The sequence below is a fragment of the Hibiscus syriacus genome, unplaced genomic scaffold, assembly GCF_006381635.1.
Source record: "Hibiscus syriacus cultivar Baekdansim isolate YM2019G1 unplaced genomic scaffold, ASM638163v2 tig00113156_pilon, whole genome shotgun sequence".
Taxonomy (NCBI): Eukaryota; Viridiplantae; Streptophyta; class Magnoliopsida; order Malvales; family Malvaceae; genus Hibiscus; species Hibiscus syriacus.
Genome location: NW_024063446.1, coordinates 512,292 through 534,141, shown reverse-complemented (window position 1 = coordinate 534,141; position 21,850 = coordinate 512,292). Strand labels below are relative to the sequence as shown.

Here is a 21,850-nt window from a genome sequence, read left to right as displayed (position 1 = left end):
CACCACCATTAGCCGCTGCCGTCCTTACTCTTTTTCAAGGAACTCGCTGTAAGTATTCACATCCATTCCTTTCGATTTTGGTTTTATGTACTTGGATCGCTGGTGAGACCATCGAGTTTTGTTTTCGCTACGCCGTGGGGTGCGCCGACGATCCCAACAGAAAGAAATAAAAGATTTTACCGAGAAAGCACAAGAAGTGTGGAAGAAATTGTGAATTCCATTAAGGAGACTGTAGGTATTCAATTAAGAGAAATGAATATAAATAGATTAGATAGTATAAATATTTACCTTTGTAATCGTTGAGGAGTTTAAGCATCAATTTTGTTGTAAGTAGGCAGTAATTTATCCCATTCATAGGATATTTTTTGTAGCATAACTATGCATCTTGAATAATAAAATTAAAATTATCCACACAAAAAATTTATGCAAATAACGAAATTTAATATTTAATTATTAAATTTATTTAACTCATCAATCTAAGAATAATCATCATAATTTTATACTTAATCTCATCTGTTAGAGATCGTTATATATGTCACCAATTAAGATTACAAAAGAATCAAACTTTTAATAATTTTGAAAATCTCTTCTTTTATTGATTATAATTTTCAGTTTAAATTAAAGAAATAAACTGTCAACGTTCAATCGCATCAATCGAAATGTTATGTACCGTTTTGAGTCTAATATTTTTCTCTTATTCTTTAGGGCCAAAAGGGCCCAAACCCAGTTCTGAAAATGAATCCACTAAAAACCCTAATCAGGTCTTTTGTCCATTAGGTCAGGCAGAAAAGTTAATTGGCTCAATAGGCAAGTTCGAAATTTATTTTGTAAAATGTTATAATGTATGACAAATTTATTAGGTTGATGCGATGAGTTTATTTAAACAATATTTCTTAATCAAATTCTTCACGTCAGCATAATAAATTTTAATAAAATATATTTTTTCATTAAATTTTATCACATCAAAATAAAAAAAATTAAATAAAAAAATATATCTTTTTAAAATTCATCTTAAGAAGTTTCAAATCACTCGAATATATATTATAAATTCATAAATAATTTGCTTTGTGTCCTATTAAACTAAATAATTACTCTGCTTGTTGTATTGATAGGGATGGGCATAGGTCGGGTTGAGTCGGATTTTTGGTCCACCCAACCGGATTCGAGAACAAAGAATGCTCCACCCGAGACCCGACCCGACAAGTCCAAAACAAGATTTCACCCAACCCGAATCTAATCTGATATATATCTTAAAAATCCGACCTGACCGAAATAATAATAAATGTTATTTTTATTCAATAAAAAACAATAACTAACTTTAAAAAAATAATATGGAGAGAAATATTATTGTAATTATTCTTAAATATATATGATAATTTTTTTTTGAATCGATCGAATATTTTTCACCCTAAATTCGAATTAATCCAAATCTAATTTTTTTTAAAAAAATCGGACAATACCGGGTTCCGGTCGCATGCCCATCCCTTTGTATTGAGCCAATTTTACCGGCCTTATTCAGTTAGAATTGGAAGGTTTATCGGACAGATACCGAATCTGAAATCGGGGTTTTGGAAAATGCAGATTTTCGTGAAAACACTTACAGGGAAGACCATAACCCTAGAGGTTGAATCCAGCGACACCATCGAAATCAGTATGCTTATAATTGCTTATCATGTGGATTTTGATGGCTTAGATTTTCCGGTGTAAATGTTTTCAGGTATTCCGCCGAACCAGCAGAGATTGATCTTCGCCGGAAAGAAGCTTGAAGATGGCCGTACTCTTGCTGACTACAACATTCAGAAAGGTAATCATCGTTGATTCTAGTCCCTGTATGGTTCTCGAGAAACTTTGCCATAACAAGCACTGCACTCATTTTACTTTGTTCCGTATTGAATTGTGTATCAAAGCCATGGGCATGTCTAAGTGATATTTTTCTTATTGGGAAAATGATACAAGTAGCGGAGTAGAAATTTATAGTAATCAAATCATTCAAGTATTGTCTTCATCAACATAATTGAATTTAAAGGCCTGGACCGATTTGGTTTTCTATAGGACGTCTATAGTAATTTGATTTAATTGTTTGTTTTGAATTGTGCAGAATCAACCCTGCATCTGGTTCTGAGACTCCGCAGTGGCATCATCGAGCCTTCTTTAATGGCATTGGCTCGGAAGTACAACCAGGACAAGATGATTGATCTGCCGCAAGTATGTCGGCGCATTCTTATTGTCTATATGATTGCTTGTTGAATAAATCTTATTTCACAAACTTCATTTGAAATGAGCTGTTCTTGGAAGCACTATCTGGAGTTCAATTCTTGCTAGATTACTGTGTCTGACATACCTATGTTAGAAACATACTTGTATCCGGCACTTACTCCTCCTTGAGTCCTGTATTTTAGCTAAAATATATACTGTGCATGCATCTAGTTAGATTTAGATCCTCCCTTTCCATCTGTTCCCATGTTCCCCTATTTTCTATTTCCCATCTCCGCCGGACATACCCAAATACCCACGAAACTGCTGTTGCCCGTCACCGGTCGAAGCCGTCGTGGCCTCCAACGTCACACCATCAACGCCGTTTAACGCCGTCGTTGGGTTCCTATCGCCGTCGAGTTAATTATTAGAGTTTCAATGGAATGATTTGCCTGATGATTTGCGTTTTTTCAGCTTGAAAATCGCTGCCATTTTCTTCAATTTTGTTGAAACAGGCTGCCATTATTAGAGTTTCTAACGCTTTTTGACTGGATTGTATCTAGAGGGAAAGAAATGGAAACGGAGGTGAGCGAAAGAAATGCGTATGATTCTAGAGGGAATAAGTGGTTGAATGAAACCCCTCCGATGATGATTGCTGCCCAATCTGCTTTGGTTCTTTCATTGTTCCTTGTCGTTCCAATTGTGGCCACTGGTATTGTGGTAATTTCCTTTTGTTTCCTTTGTTGAGTTTGGTTATATTTGGACGGTGAGAGAAATTTAGGAATGGAATGAAAAGGGGAAGAAATAGGGTTTGTTCTCTGAAAAATAGAAATCGAATGTTCAATCTTTAATCGTGAGCGTGGATTAAGATGTATGTGTAGATTTTTTCTCAAATTAATTACTTAATATCTCGAATTCATAGGTTCGTCAGAGCAATCCTTTAGAAACCATTCTCAAATAATCTACTTTGTTTTAAAATGTAAATTGAGTGTTCTTTATTCTGGTAAATGAGGTGGTACACTGCTTGAAGAAAAGAATCTGTTATACGAGGTAACATGTTTCATCCTTTTTTTTGTTTCTCTTTATAAAGAATGATAAAGAAAGGGAAGGCTTTTATGGGATTTTTGGATTTATATTTCTTTCTTATACATGATACAATCTACAAGCATTTTAGTCCAAAGAATTTGTTTCTTATATAATATAATTTTATTCCCTTTATTTGCTGGTCACTTAGTATATTAGAAACTTACCTCTAGTTGTGGATCCCTGACTGGAAAAATGTTAAAATATTAGTACAAGGAAGGTTGTCAAGAGCCTTAAGCCTTTTTCCCTTATCATAGGAGGAAGGGGAGGCGTTGTGGGGCTTGGCGTTTGTCCTGTTTGTAATTAAATTTAATGAGTTACCGTGTATTACATTACTGCCTTTTTGCTCTCAGTTGCTTGTTCTTTCATCTATAGTTTTGCTATAGGAGTTCTGTATCCGAGTTGGGCAGTCAGTTTGTCTGATTGCCAAAGCTTGAGTTCATAAAATTCGAACTTGCTTTTGGAGGAAAGGATTGAGTTTCAGTGAATTAATATAGTCTGTAGATACTCTGCAATGGGGAACGGACTTACATTAAATTGCTCAGTTATTTAGTTATTTTAGTTGGGAACATATTGAATCTGGTTAGCATGTAGTCGTATATTGCATTAAATTGCTTCAAAATACACCAAGAGCTTACATCTGTAATTTTCTCTGTTTTTCCAATGACTTGAGCAAGTACTAGTTCTAAATACACCTAAATAAGTTTCATTGCCTTGTTCTGTGCTTTGGTTGATATATAAAGAATAGGGTTACTCGTATCCGATTTATCAATGATTTTTTAATGTATGATTGTGCTGTCTTATTATGTTTTGTAAGAAAGCTCTGTAAATCGTTAGCCATGTAGCATAATTTTTTTTATGGTTTTCTTTTTTTGGAATGATGGTTAGCTATGTGGAAAGTTAACATGCATTTCTTTCAAAATAAGCATGCTATATTAATAAACTTCTAAGTACATAATTTGTGATCAATTTGTGTTTTAATCCAGTTTTTGTTGCTAATATAACTTGTCTATTTCTTGATATATATATGAATCTTCATGCCTTTTGCAGTGGTATGGCCCCTGATTTTTGAGTTTTGGTTCGGAAAAGTAGGAAGCAGGCAGAACAGTATCATAGGTTGTATAAGGTATTATGGCTCTTAATGATATTTTGTTTACTTAATTTTTCACCTATGTGCATCTTGGAAAAAGTTATGGCAGTTCAAATCATGGTATTGTAGCATTGGCCTGTTGCATTAATACCTTTTGATGTTGTATCTGGGATTTTGACATTGAATTATTTCCTTACTGAAAAACTTTGCATAATTTGGAAAAGATTTTAAGGTGATATGCTGGTACAAAGTTGATCATGCACCCTATTATTTTGGAGTGTTCCAGCATATGTTGTTGCACAAAAGCTGCCTTGTGATGTTTTTTGTTTCTGTAACTAAATATGTATGTGTTTTAATGTAGGCCTTCAACAATGCAACTGTACCCTATTCAGTGCAAGCACTTTGCCTTACATATTTGCTATTAGCAAGTACTTACTGGTAAATGAATACTCTTGGGGTTTTATGCACTTAAATTGTATATAAATTCTTTCAATAAGAAGCAGTCTTGCAGTGAAACTTATACATCTAAAATTTTGATGCAGCCTAGAATTTTTGATCTTGTGGGTACGATTATCTATGATATAGCTCTATCGAGGAGGAGCTGAAAAGATAAAGCACTGCAATTAATCTTGTAAATGTTTTTTCTTTAATTTTCTCAGACTACTTTCTAGTTAATAATGTTGAAGTACATTACATTTCATTTGAATGTTTATAAACTTTAATTTATTTATGTCAATTATTTTTATTTAATCCGTGTCGTAATTAAATTTTAAGGTTGCTATTGGATATTGTTACATGATATTAAATTTGGGTAATAAATAGCAGAAAATAATATTTGCAAATCAGGCTGGTTTAGCGGCGTCTTAAGGTAAAAAAATGGCACTAAGGACTACACAACCGTGGTGTTTTACTTTTTGCGGTGTTTGTTCAAAAAACGTCGCTAAATATTATAGTATATAGTGGAGTTTTACTTACTAATGCTATTAAATGACCAATCTATAACGGTGATTGTAAAATAAATGCCACTAAATGTTATTATCGGTTGCTGCGTTTTTATTTACAGATGCCACTACAGTTTGCGGAGCCTGTTATAACGACTTTTTTTGCGGCGCTTAACTTTACGTCGGAAAGCTTTTTGTTGCGTTTAAAAACACCGCTATAAGACTAAAAAAATCTCTATAAAACATATTTACTATAGTGTCCGAATGGTATATTCAAAAAGCACCGATAAAACCGGCAAAGGCTCCGTTTAATAATAACCACGAAACTAAACTTTGAATAAAAATGTAAACCGACAATGGCTCCATTTATTAAATAAACATGACATGAAAAGGCTAATGAAAATATAAATTATCATGTAAAATATGATCAAATTGTACAAATGTTTTAAATACAATATGAATTTTATGCTTGTTTTAGTTTTAATTATTTTTAAATACGATATGACATCATTGGATTGACTAATAATCTATCTACATTAATGATGCATGCTCATGCTCACACTGATGCAATGGAATATGAAGAGAGAAATTGACAGCTGTGGGATTTGAACCCACGGCCTTTGGGACTAGAGCCTAAATCTAGGTCTTTAGACCACTCGGCCAAACTGTCTCCATATCATATGCCAACCAAAATATTTTAAGATTCTTAGGCGTAAGTACAATTATTCTCGATGACTGCAGACCATTCATTTTCCTTCCCACGGAGACTTGAACTCGTAGCCAACAAGTAAGTTGGAAGTCCCTTTTGAGGGTGAAAAAACAAGTGTACACTTTCTATTAGGGTATCGATGTCTGCCTTATATCTATTAACAAGTGTTTGATGGTTAGGTGAGAAGAACGTGTTGTGTTCAACCTTTTGCTCTTTATGGAGGCAATGACTTTATGACCTCATATTTTCAACAAACGTTCCTTCCTCTTTCCCACCTAGGAAGAACGAAAACGCTCCCCTCTTTTGTCTTTTCTTCTTCTCTTAATACTACCGCTAATGACATGACATATCGGTCGACACTTGTTGGATTCGTGTGATAAATAGGGATTAACATAAGACGAGTCCGGTTAATTTTTCTAGTTATTTCAATTTTCATCTAGAAGTTAAATGTTTTTGTTTAATCTCAATTTATCTCGACGTTTAATGATTTTCACCTACTCAATTTTATGCAAAAATTTCACTTTGATTCTATCTAATCTGATACATATTTTTTTAACTCAACAAAACAGAGATGATTGATATACAAGAATTATTATATAATTATTAGATGATTTTCATCTAAAAGCTAAATGTTTTTGCTTCCCTAATGTCGAATTCTTCCGTCTGCTTATCCTTATAAGACGTACAAGTTATCAGTTTATTCTTTGTATTACAGTTTGATTAGCATTTAAATGATCATTGTTAAAATTATTAATTATACATGGATTATAAATTCAGATTTTGTTCTCAATTTAATCATTTTAAAATATATATATTAAAATTAATCGGATTGAAGTATGGGGATTAATTCACTGTTTTTCGAAAGTGTCGTCAGCTGTACTACTGGATTCTGGAGAAAACCCATAGCTTATTTTAAAGTAACCATAACCAAAAAGGAAAGGAGGAATCGACGGTGTACAACTAGAAACAGCCCATTGCAGTCTTTTTTAACATCATGGAAATCAGATTCTATTGGAATATGAAGATCATGGCATGCAATGGCCAGTTCCCTCGGGTATTTTGGTGGCTCTGATTGTTTATCGACTGTAATGGCTCAAAAAGCATTCTCAAGTCCAGGAGTTCAACCACTGCAAACGACTATCGGCAGCCGAATCGAATCCGTGGAGTTTCTCAGGCGAAACCGGGAACGATCTGTGTTCATCCATGTCCATAAATTGTTCCAAGGCAAAGAACCCATCGTTTTCTTCCATTGCTGCCTGTTGGAGGATCGGCTCAGCTTCAGCTTCAAGACCCACCCTGTTTCCATCATGGGCTTCGGCCACCATTTCACTTAGCTTCTCCAACTGTGAGAGACATCATCTTTTTATGATGAGTGATTATTCTCGGTGAGGAAGAACATTAGTGGTATATTATAGGTACCTGGGAAACTAAGGACTGTTTTTCGTCCTTCAAGGACTCGAACCTGGACGCCAGATTATCGTATTTATCCCTTAACTTGATGTAATCTTTCTCAATCTGTTTAGACTTCAACCTCGCTCGCCTGTTTTGAAACCATATGGCCACCTGTCGTGGCTGTAGACCCAACTCCCTCGCCACCTGCAACTTTTTCCTCGGTTCTAGTCTCGTCTCCGACTCGAAAATCGACTCGAACAACCTTATTTGTTCATCGGTAAACCTCTTCTTGTTCTTCTTCATCATCTTGTTGCTGCTGCTGCTGTTGTGGTTCTTTCTCTTCCTTGGAGTTTGATGTTCTTGGCACTGTTCTGAAGTTGCTTTATCGGGTGGTGCTGGATGATCTTCTCTAAGCTCCATTATCGAAGTTGCGCGGGATGAATAATGTTTGGTATTAGAGAATTATAGTGGGGGTGGGGAACTTAAATATACAGTTGGACATGATGGGAACGAGGATGGAGCTTGAAATCCTGTTTTTCTATATAATTTCAAGGACTAAAAATGAATTATGAAGTTTTGAGAGGGTCAAAATAACATTTTACAATTGTGTTGGTGTATGATTTGGATGGGGATTTAGCTGCAATTTTACATTTTGGTGGGGCGTTTGCACCCCTGATCGGAACTGCTACGTTTGGCAGGTTTCGAGTGATTGAGACATTCGATTAATGGATTCTATGAACCAATAATTATTATATCGTATCACACATCTTCTTTCCCGTGCCTTGTGGACATCTATGTCTTTCATTCTTGATTCATTTGTAAACCATGATACGATTTTAATTCTTATAATCACAATGTTATGTATATCGAAAGATGGTAATTATACATGCCAATCACGATTTATTCATTATTTTAAAAGATAAAATATAATTTATTATCATCGTGGGACATGTTTTATTATTTTAGAACAAAAGTCCAGCTACATTTTGTATAGAATTTATACATGGATTAACGGCACAAAGAATAGTCGATTAAGGTGAGCTCTTACTTTTGACTTGTTCTGCTGTGAAATATATAATAAATTACGAATAATTATCATTTCCAAATTTATACAAATATAATTATACGACACACTAAAATACATAAATAAATTAGGAATACAAACAGATAATTATGGATTTTTATGCCACACCTGTCTGGATCGCAAAGAGTCCAAGTGGCCGAAAGGGTGCGGGGTAGTTATATTTGTCCCAGCATTCATGTATAGATATCAGTCCATTTCTTTATTACAATCATCAAATGTTTTGAAACAATGTGAAGCCATGAATTTTTTTTCCTTATAAGAATTTTTAAAATATATATATATATATAAGATAAATCTACAGTTTCCTGAGAAAATAGATACAAAGAAATCAAACCGATCACAGAGCAAAACATTAGGATCAGCTGTCTGTAGGTTGGCCTGATATTCGACAGAACCGGATTTTTTTATTTATCATTTTTCTCTAAAGGTTAGATCAAAGAAGCAAGAAACCAAATCGGCTCAAGACAGATTAGCCAACAAAGATGTCTTATCCCATCCATTAACAATTACTAAACAATTATCTGTTTCGTTTTCTGTATTAAAATCTCCGATGTCTCGTTTTCAAAGGGTAAGAATTTCATGTCATATAGTCCAATGCTCAAATGTGTCCCCACATTTCCATTGTTCTTTTATGACTTTAAATAGACATGAAATGTGGATGTTTCATTGAGGTTGTTGAAGGGTCACCATTAGGCAAGTACATGTGTCCTCCCCTCGAAAGCTTCACATCATTAGACCCAATAATTATCGGAATTAATTAAACATTTCTCATCTAAACTCCCGTTACAACAGCTTTGCTCCCTGTGTAGAAGTCCGACCGCAAGTCTTTTGCCAAAGTCCGACCTAGTTCCTGTTGGTCGGACCGCAGAAGTCTTTAACCAAAAAAAAGAAAAGGGTTGCAGACTAAACGGCAGAACCCTTGTCCTATTGGTTTAGTTCAGCTTGTTGCCCGTTTCATCGGCTAAAACCGAGTAGCTCGACTTTTGGACAGATCTAATATCACTATTACAGTTAGTAAACCACTGTTGTTTCGACTCGCACTAATGTCGCATACATGGAGTATAAAAATTGACCCGCCTTACACCTTCCAAATACATAGAAAAACATATAAGAAGATGAAACATACTCGTATTGAGTACGCACTATCGAACACTCATACCTTAACAGCGAATCGATAATGGCACCAGAAAAAGATCATGAACAACGGTAGAGATTGTCTATTTAACACTTACTATCCATTGTAACATGAAACATAAATTAACATTCATGTCTGTCAAAACCTCGTTAACGAGCTAAAAGATACCAACCACGATTAAACCCCGCAAGAGTAACTACGATGCACGGAGAAATAACATTTAACACCAAAAGTACCCCGAATGTACTGCTGTAAATAAGCATGTATATGTAAATATATTGGCAGTTGATAAGTCTGGAAGAAAGAAAGAACGGGTGATCTAGTGCATTGCAAGGCGAGGAGAACGGGTGATTTAGTGCATTGCAAGGCGAGGAGAACGGGTGATTTAGTGCATTGCAAGGCGAGGAGCACGGGTGATTTAGTGCATTGCAAGGCGAGGAGCACGGGGACGAACAGGTGTCTTTGATGGGCTTACCCTGCACATGCAAAAGGCAAATATTCCCATAAAATTTGGGGAAATAGAACTTCACAATCCAATATATGTGTATAAATTCGAAGAGAAAAGTTTCGTAAACCGACCTTATGGGCAGTGATCCCAAAACCACACCACTGCAGTTGAGGGCTGCAATCGCACTTTCAGCCTGCATGAGATGAAAAATAAAACACGAGATCATCGTAAGTTAACCGATCAACAAAAAAAGCCGACAATATAAGACACACCATAAAATGAGTTGCATCTTGTTATTTAATGGCAATCGCAAGATGCCAAATCATATATCCGCGGAGGAATATATGATTATTTGGCAGTTACATTTCTCAAGCAATATTTGTGGAATTTATTCGAACTACGACTATTTGGGGGCGGATGATGCCAAAAGATTTGGTTGATACAGTTAAGTTTCCCAAATAGGTTTAAGAACAACTTCACTTACGTCACGAGAAAGGACAATACGGACAATTCAACATGATACCATAAAAACATATGTTGCAAAAGTCGTTAAATAAAGATAGCAAGACAGTAACCACCATTGTGAACTCGACAAAAGCAATGCGAGTTGAATGACGATAGTCTCCCAATAGCCTCAAGCGTTGAACCTTACCATAGAACAAAAAATTCAGTAAGAAATCGTTAAATGCAATACTTATAAGGTGAGCAGCATTTATAAGCGCATGAGAAACTACAGACCTCCCCACATAGTGATTCAAAGAAGAGCTTGACATCAGCTTGAGTAATCTGTATCAGTTGAACAAATAAGCCAGGAATTATTGATCGGGTTATTGATCACAATAGCATTCCAGAAAATACCGGACATGAGAAACTACCTTCTTGTCTATGTTTGTACAGTAAATGGTTCTTGCACACATCTCCCGCTCATCCTCAGACTGAAGAGAGTAAAACATTTGAAGCCATGTAATTAAAAACAAAACACATATCAACATGACTCTGATACAGTTTCTATAACTTACACACAAACGTGAAAAAAGTTCTCACAGAATATATGCTTTACCCTGGGTAAAAAGGTTGGGTTAACAGGTGCGATCGCCGTCTTGGAATGCATCACTTTCAGAGGGTAATAACCGAGGATGGTCCCAGACAAATTCAAAGCAGCTTCCGCATCCTCTGCAGGAACATTGAATTGTCAACACTGTAAAAGGAAAGCAAATATCAATGCTTACCAAATGTATAAACCGTTCGTAATACCTTCTTTATAAAATTCGATGAAGGCAAAGCGGAGAACAGAATTAGGGTCACCGCATATACGACAATCAACAACCTTTATAAATAACAGAAAGTTCTTTTAAGGGAATAATCCACTACCACTGAGTCAGATAACCCGGAAATTAATTACTAAATACGACAAAGAAACAAGATATACCGGTCCGCAACTCAGGAAGAGACCTGCAAGAAGCTCCTCAGTAACCTATTCCATAAACACAATCAATCAGCACAACATCACTATAGTAAAACTGAGGCAAAAACCATAAATGTTAAACCATGTTACCTGTAGATCTATATCCGATACATAAACAGTCTTCCTAATTGCATCCTCTTGCTGCCCAAGGTTAGTTCGATTATTCAACCTTCTCTTCACTTGGCTAAAGTTGTTCCTCTTCTATGAAAAAAGGAACATAGAATCAACAAAAAAAGCTACCAATATAAAACAAAAACAAAACGCCACAGCAAAATGAAACTTACATACCCTTCTATTAGTGTATCCATTGCCAGAATTAGCATTCAGAGCAAAATTGTCAGTAATAAAACCAAACCCATTTTCCAGAAAGTGATTATCATGACGGTTTTGATCATGGTGGTGGTGGTTGGCAAGGGAAGGAGGAACAAATTCCTCAGCCATAGGGTTAAGCTTAGACAAAATTTCAACCAAATCACTCATGTTTTTCTCGAAAATCTCATCATCACCCCCATTTTCCACATTGCTAAACCCATTTAGCATTTCAGTTTTGCTATCGCCGTCGCCATCGATGGCTGCTTGTGCTGGTTTGACTTGTTCAAACCGGGCTTCCTTGTCAGGCTTAGCAGCAGCCACGGAATCGCTGCTGGTTTTTGATTTTCCAGAATCATTGACCGCATGAGAGCCGATCGACGACACAGCCACAGTGTTCTCAGGAACCGGCATGATCGAATGCAAATCCTCTTAACAAAACGATGGTATGTTTCAGATTCCCTGTAATGTACACAACAAAAATCACATCTCTATCATCCTGCCTCGTTAAATGATCCGATAAACAAATACCCAGAGATTAAAAACAGGAACAAAAACAAAAAGATGAAGTTGCTTTTGTAGTTATTGTTGTTGGAAGAACAACGTGCCTGACTTATCTAAATGGTTTCCATTGATGAAAAAGCCAAAACTCACCTCAAAGATCGTCACTTTATGTGCTGAGAATTAGCAAAAAGAAAGGGTCTGCAAATCGAGGGAGAAAACGACGAACAAAAAGAAGAAGCGTTTGTTAGGTTTTATTGTGATGATTCTGTAAATTGACAAAGAGGGCTTGGCTGTGTGTTTTCAATGGGAGTGAAAATTGAGGAGAGGCATGAGGTGGAGGCAAATGTGCGGAATAATGTAATTTATTTATTGAAACCTTTTATATTGGGTAAATTATGTGTTTAGTACCTAAACTATTTTAGTCTGTTTTAAAATCTAAATTTTCATTTTTTTTCTTCAAAATCATACTTATCATTTAGTTTTTGTTTCATTTTAGTATTATGCCGTTAAAAACTTAATGGACGGGCTAGTTGGTCGTCACGTCTAAAGTTGTCGATCGTCACATCTGTCGGTTGGTGAAGCCCAAACTTTTCAACTTGTACCTTTTTTACCCCTGAACGCGATTATGACCTATGTTTTGTAAGAAAATATCTTAATATCCCTATATCGACGATTAACTCTTCGATTTCTTCATCCTTTGATCTCCATGGTCCATCATTCGTGTTATGATATAAACCTAGCTACTAAGTATAGTAGAAACAGAAGAGAGAATAAAAGAATACTTTGCATCTCATTTATTAAAATCAGATGTACAAGAATGAAGACTTAACAACTTATTTATAACAACTGATTAACAAACTTCTCTTAACTAACTAGTAACAACTCTTAACCAACTTTTAACAACTTAGTTGAAACTAACTTCATACTAACATTCTATACACTAACATTCCTCATGCAGTTCACACCTTCAACTTTACACTTTATGAACATTCTTCACGTTGTTCACATACACTAACATTCCCCATGCAGTCCACATCTTTAGCTTTATCATCATTCACACGTTGAGACAAACTAGTTAGCAAATCACAACCATCCTTATGAATTCAAGTGACCAACAGCTTCTGTTGATAACGGAACCGAGCAACCACCTACTGTTTACGAGAACTCCATGATACTAGATTGCCACCAAAATAAATGCAATATTCTGATGTGGATCGCCTGTCATCAACATCCGCACCCCAATTTGTATCAACAAAGCCCACCAAGGACAGTCGAGAAGAGGATGAGAACCGTAAACCATAATCCAAAGTGCCATGCAAATACCTCTGAATTCTCTTGACTGTCTAGAAATGCAAATCTCTATGAGCTTGCATAAACTGACAAACACAATTAACAGCATAGGCAATATCTGGCCTAGTAATCACAATATATTGAAGAGCACCAACAATGCTTCTATAACGAGCCACCTCATCAATGGGTGTTCCATTAGCAGCAGAGAGCTTACATTGTGTTACCATGGGAGTAGGAAGTTCCTTAGTTGTTCCAAACCCACTCTTTTGTAACAAATCAAGGACATACTTTTATTGGTTTAGCACTAAACCATTGGAATCATAGCAGACCTCGATGCCCAGGAAAAACTTAAGAAAACTAAGGTCTTTCAAAGCAAACTTTGCATGAAGCTTATTTATAACATCTTGGACTTCACTCGAGCAGTTTCCTGTGAGAATAATATCATCTACATAGATCAATAGATAAATCATACCATCATCAGTTCTGTGAACAAAGAAAGAGGCATCTGATCGTGATAAACCAAATCATTCTAAGATCAAATACCCTTTGAGACTCTCAAACCATACACATAGTGCCAGCTTTAGACCATAGATTGTTTTATTCAGTTTGCACACCATATTACCACCACCTTGTTCATAACATGGAGGCTGCAACATGTATACTTCCTCAGACAAGTGTACATTTAAGAAGGCATTGTTAATGTCTACCTGCATAAGGGACCAGCCTTTTGCTAATGCAAGAGATATTATGACTCGAACAGTAACTGGATTTACCACAAGACTGAACACTTCATTAAAATCAATCCCGGATTACTGAAGAAATCCCTCGGCCACGAGACGAGCTTTGTAACGAGCAATGAAGCCATCTGCATTTCTTTTAATTTTAAAAAACCATTTATAACTCACAACTCAACTACCTTTAGGAAGGGGACCAATGTTCATATTTCATTACGAGTCAAGGCATCAAATTTTGCCTGTGCAGCAGCTTTTTAGCGAGGATGAATAAAAGCCTCATTAATCATTGTAGGTTCTTTATCATTAAATGAAATATTCAAAACCTTTGGTTTTCATATCCCATTTTTACCACTTGTAACCATGGGGTGAATATTTTAACAAGTGGGTAGTCTGATCAATAAAAGTAGGTGGCATAGTGTTAATCGAATCACCTACTTCAAGACCAATATCATGTGCATGTCTAGTATCCTTAAATTTCGAAACCAACTCTTCAACAACCCCAGGTGGTGCAAGATGCATAGAAATATCTGTCGAGTCTGTAGGAACCTGTTCCTCACGATATAATATTCTATCAGCAGCTGAAGACACTGTACCATACGTACTAACCGAGTCTGTAGCAATCTAATCCTCATGCACTAACAACCCATCAGTAGATGGAGAAGCTATAATATGTGAGGTGTTACCCTCATTTACTCCACTCGGTCCAGAAACTAAAGTTGCAACGATCAGAAGAAGCCCTTCAGTGACCCCTGAAGAACACAAACTATTAGTTGTAATGTTGCACCTTTTTTGAAAATGAAAGACATGTTCATCAAACACCACATGTCGAGAGATGATCACCCTCCCATCATCATCCAAACATCGATAGCCCTTATGAGAAGGACTATATCGAGAAAAACACATCGCCTTGACCTAAATTCCAATTTGTGATGATTAGCATATCTCATGTATGGAAAACATGCACAACCAAAAACACGTAGAAAACCATATTTTTGAACCTGTGATACAAAACTTCAAATGGAGATTTGCCATCCAATACTTGAGTGGTCAGTCTATTGATGAGATAAACAACAGATACAAAAATATAGCTCCAAAATTTCAGGGGTAGCGATGCTTGAGCCAATATGGTTAACCCTATTTCAACAATGTATCTATGTTTACGCTCAGTTCGACCATTTTGCTCAGAGATGCCTGGACATAAAATTCGATGTTTTACACCATTTTGCTGCAACCAACCCTTAAGTGACTGATATTCACCACCATCATCTGTTTGCAAAACCTTAATTTTACAGTCAAATTGTACTTCTATTAACTTGTAAAAGTTAAAAAAAATGACTGCACCTCAGACTTCCTTTTAAGAAAGTAAACCCAAGTGTATCTGCTCGCGATATCAATAAATGAAACATAAAATGAAAACTCATTTGAGGAATTATAAGGAGCATAACCCCAACCATCTGAAACAACTAACAGAAAAGGTTCATTATATTGTGATATAGAATAACAAAAATGAAGTTTGTGAGTCTTCCATTTCATACAAGCAACACACACATGTGGCAACCTGTTCTTAGGAAAAGAGACATTACAATGCTTCATAATAGATTTTACTACATCAATAGAAGCATGACCAAGGCGTCGATGCCACAGGTCCAAAGGGTGTGGAATTACAGAAACATTATTTATCTGAGCATGCCTGAGCACAAGGAAGTAACTGACAGAGTCATTCATCTGTGAGCCTCCCTCGAAGAATAACATATCGTGTCTGAGCATCATTCACAATACATTCATACGGGTGAAACTTAAGAAAGACACAATTATCTCGAGTAAACTGAGAAATAGAAATCAACTTCTTCTTGATGTTAGGAACATGTAGCATGTTATGCAAAACTAAAAGCTTCATACTATAATATAAAGAGCTTTGCCCTACATGTGCAATTTTAATGCCATCACCATTGCTCATGTGCAAAGCATTATCACCTGTATACACCATACCTGAGTGAAAAACAGATGGATCATTAGTAACATGGTGAGTAGCACCAGTGTCAGGATACCAAACAACATCATTTGTGGGCTTCAAAAAGGACTGAACACCAGAGGATGAAAGCATGGAAACAAAAGTTGCAGGTGTCGAGGGTGCCAAAAATGGATTCTGGCCAACTACAGAAGAACTTGAGACATCATTAGAGGAACTAACTGAAAACCCAGAGGATGGATAATAACCAAAAGCTGTTGGGGAACAAAACGAAGTACCAAGAACTATCAAATTAACTGAATATAGGTAAGGAGAAGGAACATGGACAAAACCAGGATATGAAACTGTAATCACCACATGATTATACCCCGTGCAGAGGGTTGTTGTTGATCTACACCCAAACCATTTGACCATTTTGAATAATTCCTAGCTGATGTACCAGAATCACCAACACAGTGCAATCACGATCAAAACGATGATAACATTTATGGACAACATGACCAAACTTACCACACAATTGACACTGTGGCCTGTTGGAGTTATAACTCCGTCCACGACCTCATCCTCGATAACCACCTCCCTACTGATCATGCACTTGAGATGAATGATCATCATAGGAGTCTTTTACACTCAACTCGCCATCAGGCTTCAGCTAAACAACATTAGCCGAGAGTTCTTCACCTAGGAATATATTCTGTCGAGCCTCACAGTCAAGCAATATTTCGATGAGAGTGTCCAATGATACTTCTTTCCTATAAACTATAGCAATTACATATTCAAATTCCATAGTTAAGCTAGCTAAAATAACACCAACATGTTCTTGTTCAGTTACAACACTTCCAGAAGCATTTAGCAAATCACAAACAACTTTGACCTTTGCTAAAAATTCATGAACAGACAAACCATATTTCTTTTGTGAATGCAAAGTATGGCGAAACGATGAAATTTTTGCAGTATATCATGCACCAAACAAACGTGTCATAGCATTCCAAATAGCGGCTGCAGACGTAAGACCAGTAAGGTGAGACAGGACCTCCATACTCACAGTAGTTAACAACCAGGAGGAAATAAGCTTCATTAGTAACAAATTCATTTGGAATAACTATATTAGAGGAAATAAGCTTCAACAAACCATAACCATCAATGATTAACGATACTTGATGTTTCCACAATAAATACGTATTTTCAGTGAGTTTAACTATATCATGTTTAGTTATATTATGAATGGAGCTTACACGAGCAACAGTAGCCCATAGGAGAGTTAATATGCGAACCATTCTCATCACGGGTTGGATCAACCATATTAAACAACATTTAGATATGAACACATATCTAAACTCAAGGAAAAAAAAAAGAGAGGTACCAATTCAAGAAGCAAAGAACGATGAAGCAAAGGAGACAAAAAGTGAACACCTGAGCTTCATAAATAGCAGCAGGAAGATACACCACAACAACACCAGGAATTAGCGACTGATATCATGTTATGATATAAACCTAACTACTAAGTATAGTAGAAACATAAGAGAAAATAAAATAATACTCTGCATCTAATTTATCAAAATCACTTGTACAAGAATGAAGGCTTAACAACTTATTTATAACAGTTGATAGTCGACTCGTCATTCTCTCGTGATCCACCGTTCGAATTGGTCGTCCACTCACCATAACTATATCACGTTAGCCTGCTCGTTAAGTTTTTAATGGTTGGATACTAAAATGAAAGAAAAATTAAAAGTTGGGTATGGTTTTCAAAAAAGAAAATTTTTAAATACTAAAATGAAAATTTGATAGTTTAGATAATAAATACGTAATTTACCCTTAATTATGGGCAAACTATGTTTTTCATCATTAAACTTGGTTACATTTTTATTTTGACTATTAATTTTTTTTAAAATAATTTAATTAATTTAAGTTTAAATCATTTTATTGTTGTTACTATGATATTAAATAAACAATAACATGGTGATACGATTTTTTCCTCCAACGTAATAAATATTTTTTATTTATTTCATAATTTTTCAAATAATTTTAAATTTTTAGAGTTTCATCTTCATCTGTTATCATTAGATTTGAATACTATCATTCTTTAATATCATAAAGTTTCATCTTTTTTTCCTATATTCTAACAGTTTAAATTTTCTCAAAATCTCTTTAAAATTCATAAAATTATAATCTAAAATACGATAAAAATAATTATATTTTATAATCTCTACTATTTGATCATAAAAAAATCAAGATATGCTATTTATTTATTTTTTCACTTCTTTAACATTGAAAATTGAATGAAAATATTCAAACATAAAAAAATTAAAAGCGTAGTTATGTTTAAAATTTGGGGAAAATAATATAAGGACATTTTTCATAAATTTAAAATAAAATTTTAGAGTATTTTTATCATTTTAAAAGAAATATTTCATTATTAAAGTAAAAATAATATATATATATATATATATATATATATATGAAAGTTGAGTCATCAGATTAAATGGATGATGACTCTCTTTTCTCTTTTTCTTCTTTATAACTTGATTAATTTTATTAATCAATTCAATTTTTTTAATTCTGTTTAACCGGTGGTGACATTGATTTTAATGTTAGTTGCTATTCGTCAATTTTATTTTTTTATTTTTTTTAATTTTTTTAATAAGAATAATTATGTCTTTGTGACATGTTTTTCTGTCTTTTGGTAACTTATGATTTTTTTACCGTTATTTTTGTTTATATTTTTTTAAGGGTTAGATTTGATATTGTCACGACTAATCAAGATATCGCTTATTTGTTATCATGATGATCTTCTCTGTTTTGAACCCTCAAATTGGTTTGGATACGTGTCGCTTGACTCTAATTTGTGATTTATCGGTGATTTTTCAGTAGCTTCATCTCCTTTTATAGTTATTTTACCGATGCGGTCAAATTTATTCGTGTCTTTATTTTATTCGAATTTTTAGTTAAATTTTTTAACATTTTCATTATTTGATCTTTATTTGATCTATGTAACTAATTATTATCTCCATAATAATAAAAGAATATCATAATTATATTTTAAATTTATGATCATGCTTATAAATGTTAATTGTATTTTTGGATATTTTCTATTTTTAACTAAATTAACTACTTTCTATCAAAAATATTTTTGTCGATGACTCGATACGAAGCATTTTGATAGAGTTACGACAGCCGTCTTTATCCACTTCCCTGACAGACGTCAGTTTCCTTTTGCTTTCCCAACAACAAAAAATCTTTATCACGTCGAATGGTTTTATTTATCATATACAATGTTTTTCATTATTAGATTATTTAGTAATTTATCAACACTATTTGATGAAATTAATACATTTTTATACCTATAAAATTTTAATCAAATATTACAACGAAAAGCTAAAAAAATAGTCAATTTAATGACCTTTTTTATTTCTGATCTATTCGTGAATCCTACTTCTTTTTATCGAATATGAAATTGATTATTATTATTATTTTTACTGAAGCAACACAAACGATATATATTTTATCATCGAAGGAAATAAGTTCAACGTGAAGGAGTTTGAGCACAAAACAACGACAACGAACACATCCACATATAAACATAAATTTTTATATTATGTGTGAATTATAAAATTTTAAGATACGAAAACTAATTATTAACAAAAAAATATCTAAAAAACATTTAAAATATATCACAATTTAAGATTTTCAAACAGCGAGTCTCTCTTCAATTCATCCTTAAACGCACCCAAATAGGAAGAAGAGATGAAAAAAAAGATTTAAATAAATAATAATAATAATAAATGATAGGCAGAGGAGAGAGAGAAACATAGTGAAAATAAAAATGGAAATAAATAAATAAAAACTAATGAAATGAAATAAAACTAGGTCTATATAAGAGAAAAAGAGATTAGGATTCGCACTATATTACTTTAAAAATATTTATATAATTTAACATATTCGAATTTTAATATAAGATATCAAGATCATAAAGCTTTAACAATGTTCATTAATTATAATACCTCATACAATTATTTTTATAATTAAATAAATGAAAATAATAACAACTTTAAAGAATATTTTAATTTAAGTTTAATGAATTTTTATGTACATTATAAAATAATAATAATATTTTCTTGTATTTAAGGTTCATGTTCAAGTTTGAGTCTTCAATTGAGTTAAGTTTTTTTAAAAAAAAATTCACTTCGAACATTTTCGAGCTGCTCACGAGTTTCAGTGTAGAATTTCGAGTTCGAGTCGAGCTTGAAAATTTTAAGCTCGCAAGTTTTCGAATCGAATCGAGCTCCATTTCAAAATTTTTGAGTTGAATCAAGCTCAATAATATTCAAACTCGACTCGACTCGTTTACACCCCTACATTATAGCAGTGCTAAAAAAATGACAAAAAAAAAGTATATCAAATGGGTGCCCCACGTGTCCTCTTTTAATTTCCTGTTCGTATCCCACGTGTACTTTCGGTTTGGTGTCAAACGGCGTCGTCTGGGACTTCTAGATTGTTCGTTAACCAATCTTCATAAATCAAAAGATTTAATCAAGTGCACTGTGAAAATGGTAGAATAAATTCTGATAATTTTGAACAGACTTACAGTAAAAATATAGGTACTATATATTTTTTTTAACTTTAGAAAAATATTTCGGCCAATAATATGTGGACATGTTATAAAAATTAGGTATTTTTTTTAAAAAATAGTTTAAGGGCTTGAAGTTAAAAAAAGACATAGTTTAATAATTTATTTTGACTAAAATTTAATTTAGGTACTTAAAGTAGTTACATATAATAATTTAAAGACTTGTTTTGACAAAAAAATAATTTAGAATCTTAGAGTATAAACAAAGAAACATAGTTTAGGGAATTGTTTTAGTTTAAGCCTCTTGAATATAGTAGAATTAAAATTTGACCTTATTTTGTGTTCAAATATTTTAATTCATTTTTATAGAAAAATATTTTTGATTAAGTGATAAATAGATTTGTATATACTTAATATTTTAAAGGGTAAAGTACATAAATAGTCCCCATACTATAAGGTATTTGCTTTATTAAGTCCCTTAACTATTAAAAGTTACAAAATGGTCCTTCAACTATAAAATGTTACTTTGTTGAGTCCCTCGACTATTAAAAGTTACAAAATGATCACTTAACTATTCATTATGTTCTAAACTCGTCATTTTCCGTTACATAATTGACGATATTTTGAGCTGAACGTTAACATGTTAATTGTGATATGATAAAATACGATCATAAAATCTCAAAAAACTATCATATTTCAGTCATCACGTTAACGTCCAGCTCAGACAACTGTCGATTTTTTAACGAAAAAGGACAAGTTTGAAACACAATGAATAGTCGAGTGACCGTTTTTAACTTTTAGTAGCATAAACTCAACAAAGTAAACACTCTATAGTTAGAGGACCATTTTATAACTTTTGATAGTTAAGGGACTTAATAAAATAATATCCTATAGTCGGGAACTATTTGTATATTTTACCGTATTTTAAATAGAT

At 33.9% G+C, this 21,850-nt stretch overlaps 2 protein-coding genes and 1 pseudogene across 4 annotated transcripts; 1 reads left to right on the top strand and 2 right to left on the bottom strand.

The window, feature by feature from the left end:
- Positions 1–1,527: 1,527 nt before the first annotated feature.
- LOC120186000 lies at positions 1,528–21,822 on the top strand (annotated as a pseudogene).
- Positions 6,974–7,922, bottom strand: LOC120185999 (homeobox-leucine zipper protein HOX6-like). Its single transcript, XM_039190066.1, has 2 exons — positions 7,436–7,922; positions 6,974–7,359 (listed from the first exon to the last, which is right to left on the bottom strand). Exons 1-2 carry the CDS (start codon positions 7,826–7,828, stop codon positions 7,123–7,125), a joined length of 630 nt encoding a protein of 209 aa, XP_039045997.1. The 5' UTR covers positions 7,829–7,922; the 3' UTR covers positions 6,974–7,122.
- On the bottom strand, positions 9,705–12,681 carry LOC120185998 (polyadenylate-binding protein-interacting protein 11-like). 3 transcript variants are annotated; one of them, XM_039190065.1, is made up of 12 exons: positions 12,504–12,681; positions 11,829–12,311; positions 11,631–11,741; positions 11,505–11,549; positions 11,330–11,402; positions 11,136–11,248; positions 10,951–11,010; positions 10,814–10,861; positions 10,654–10,722; positions 10,207–10,268; positions 10,046–10,103; positions 9,705–10,012 (listed from the first exon to the last, which is right to left on the bottom strand). In XM_039190065.1, exons 2-11 carry the CDS (start codon positions 12,261–12,263, stop codon positions 10,046–10,048), a joined length of 1,074 nt encoding a protein of 357 aa, XP_039045996.1. In that variant the 5' UTR covers positions 12,264–12,311; positions 12,504–12,681; the 3' UTR covers positions 9,705–10,012. The 3 variants fall into 3 exon arrangements, with proteins under 3 accessions (XP_039045996.1, XP_039045994.1, XP_039045995.1); XM_039190063.1 differs by having other exon boundaries at positions 9,707–10,103; XM_039190064.1 differs by having other exon boundaries at positions 9,707–10,103; positions 11,829–12,280.
- Positions 21,823–21,850: the final 28 nt, after the last annotated feature.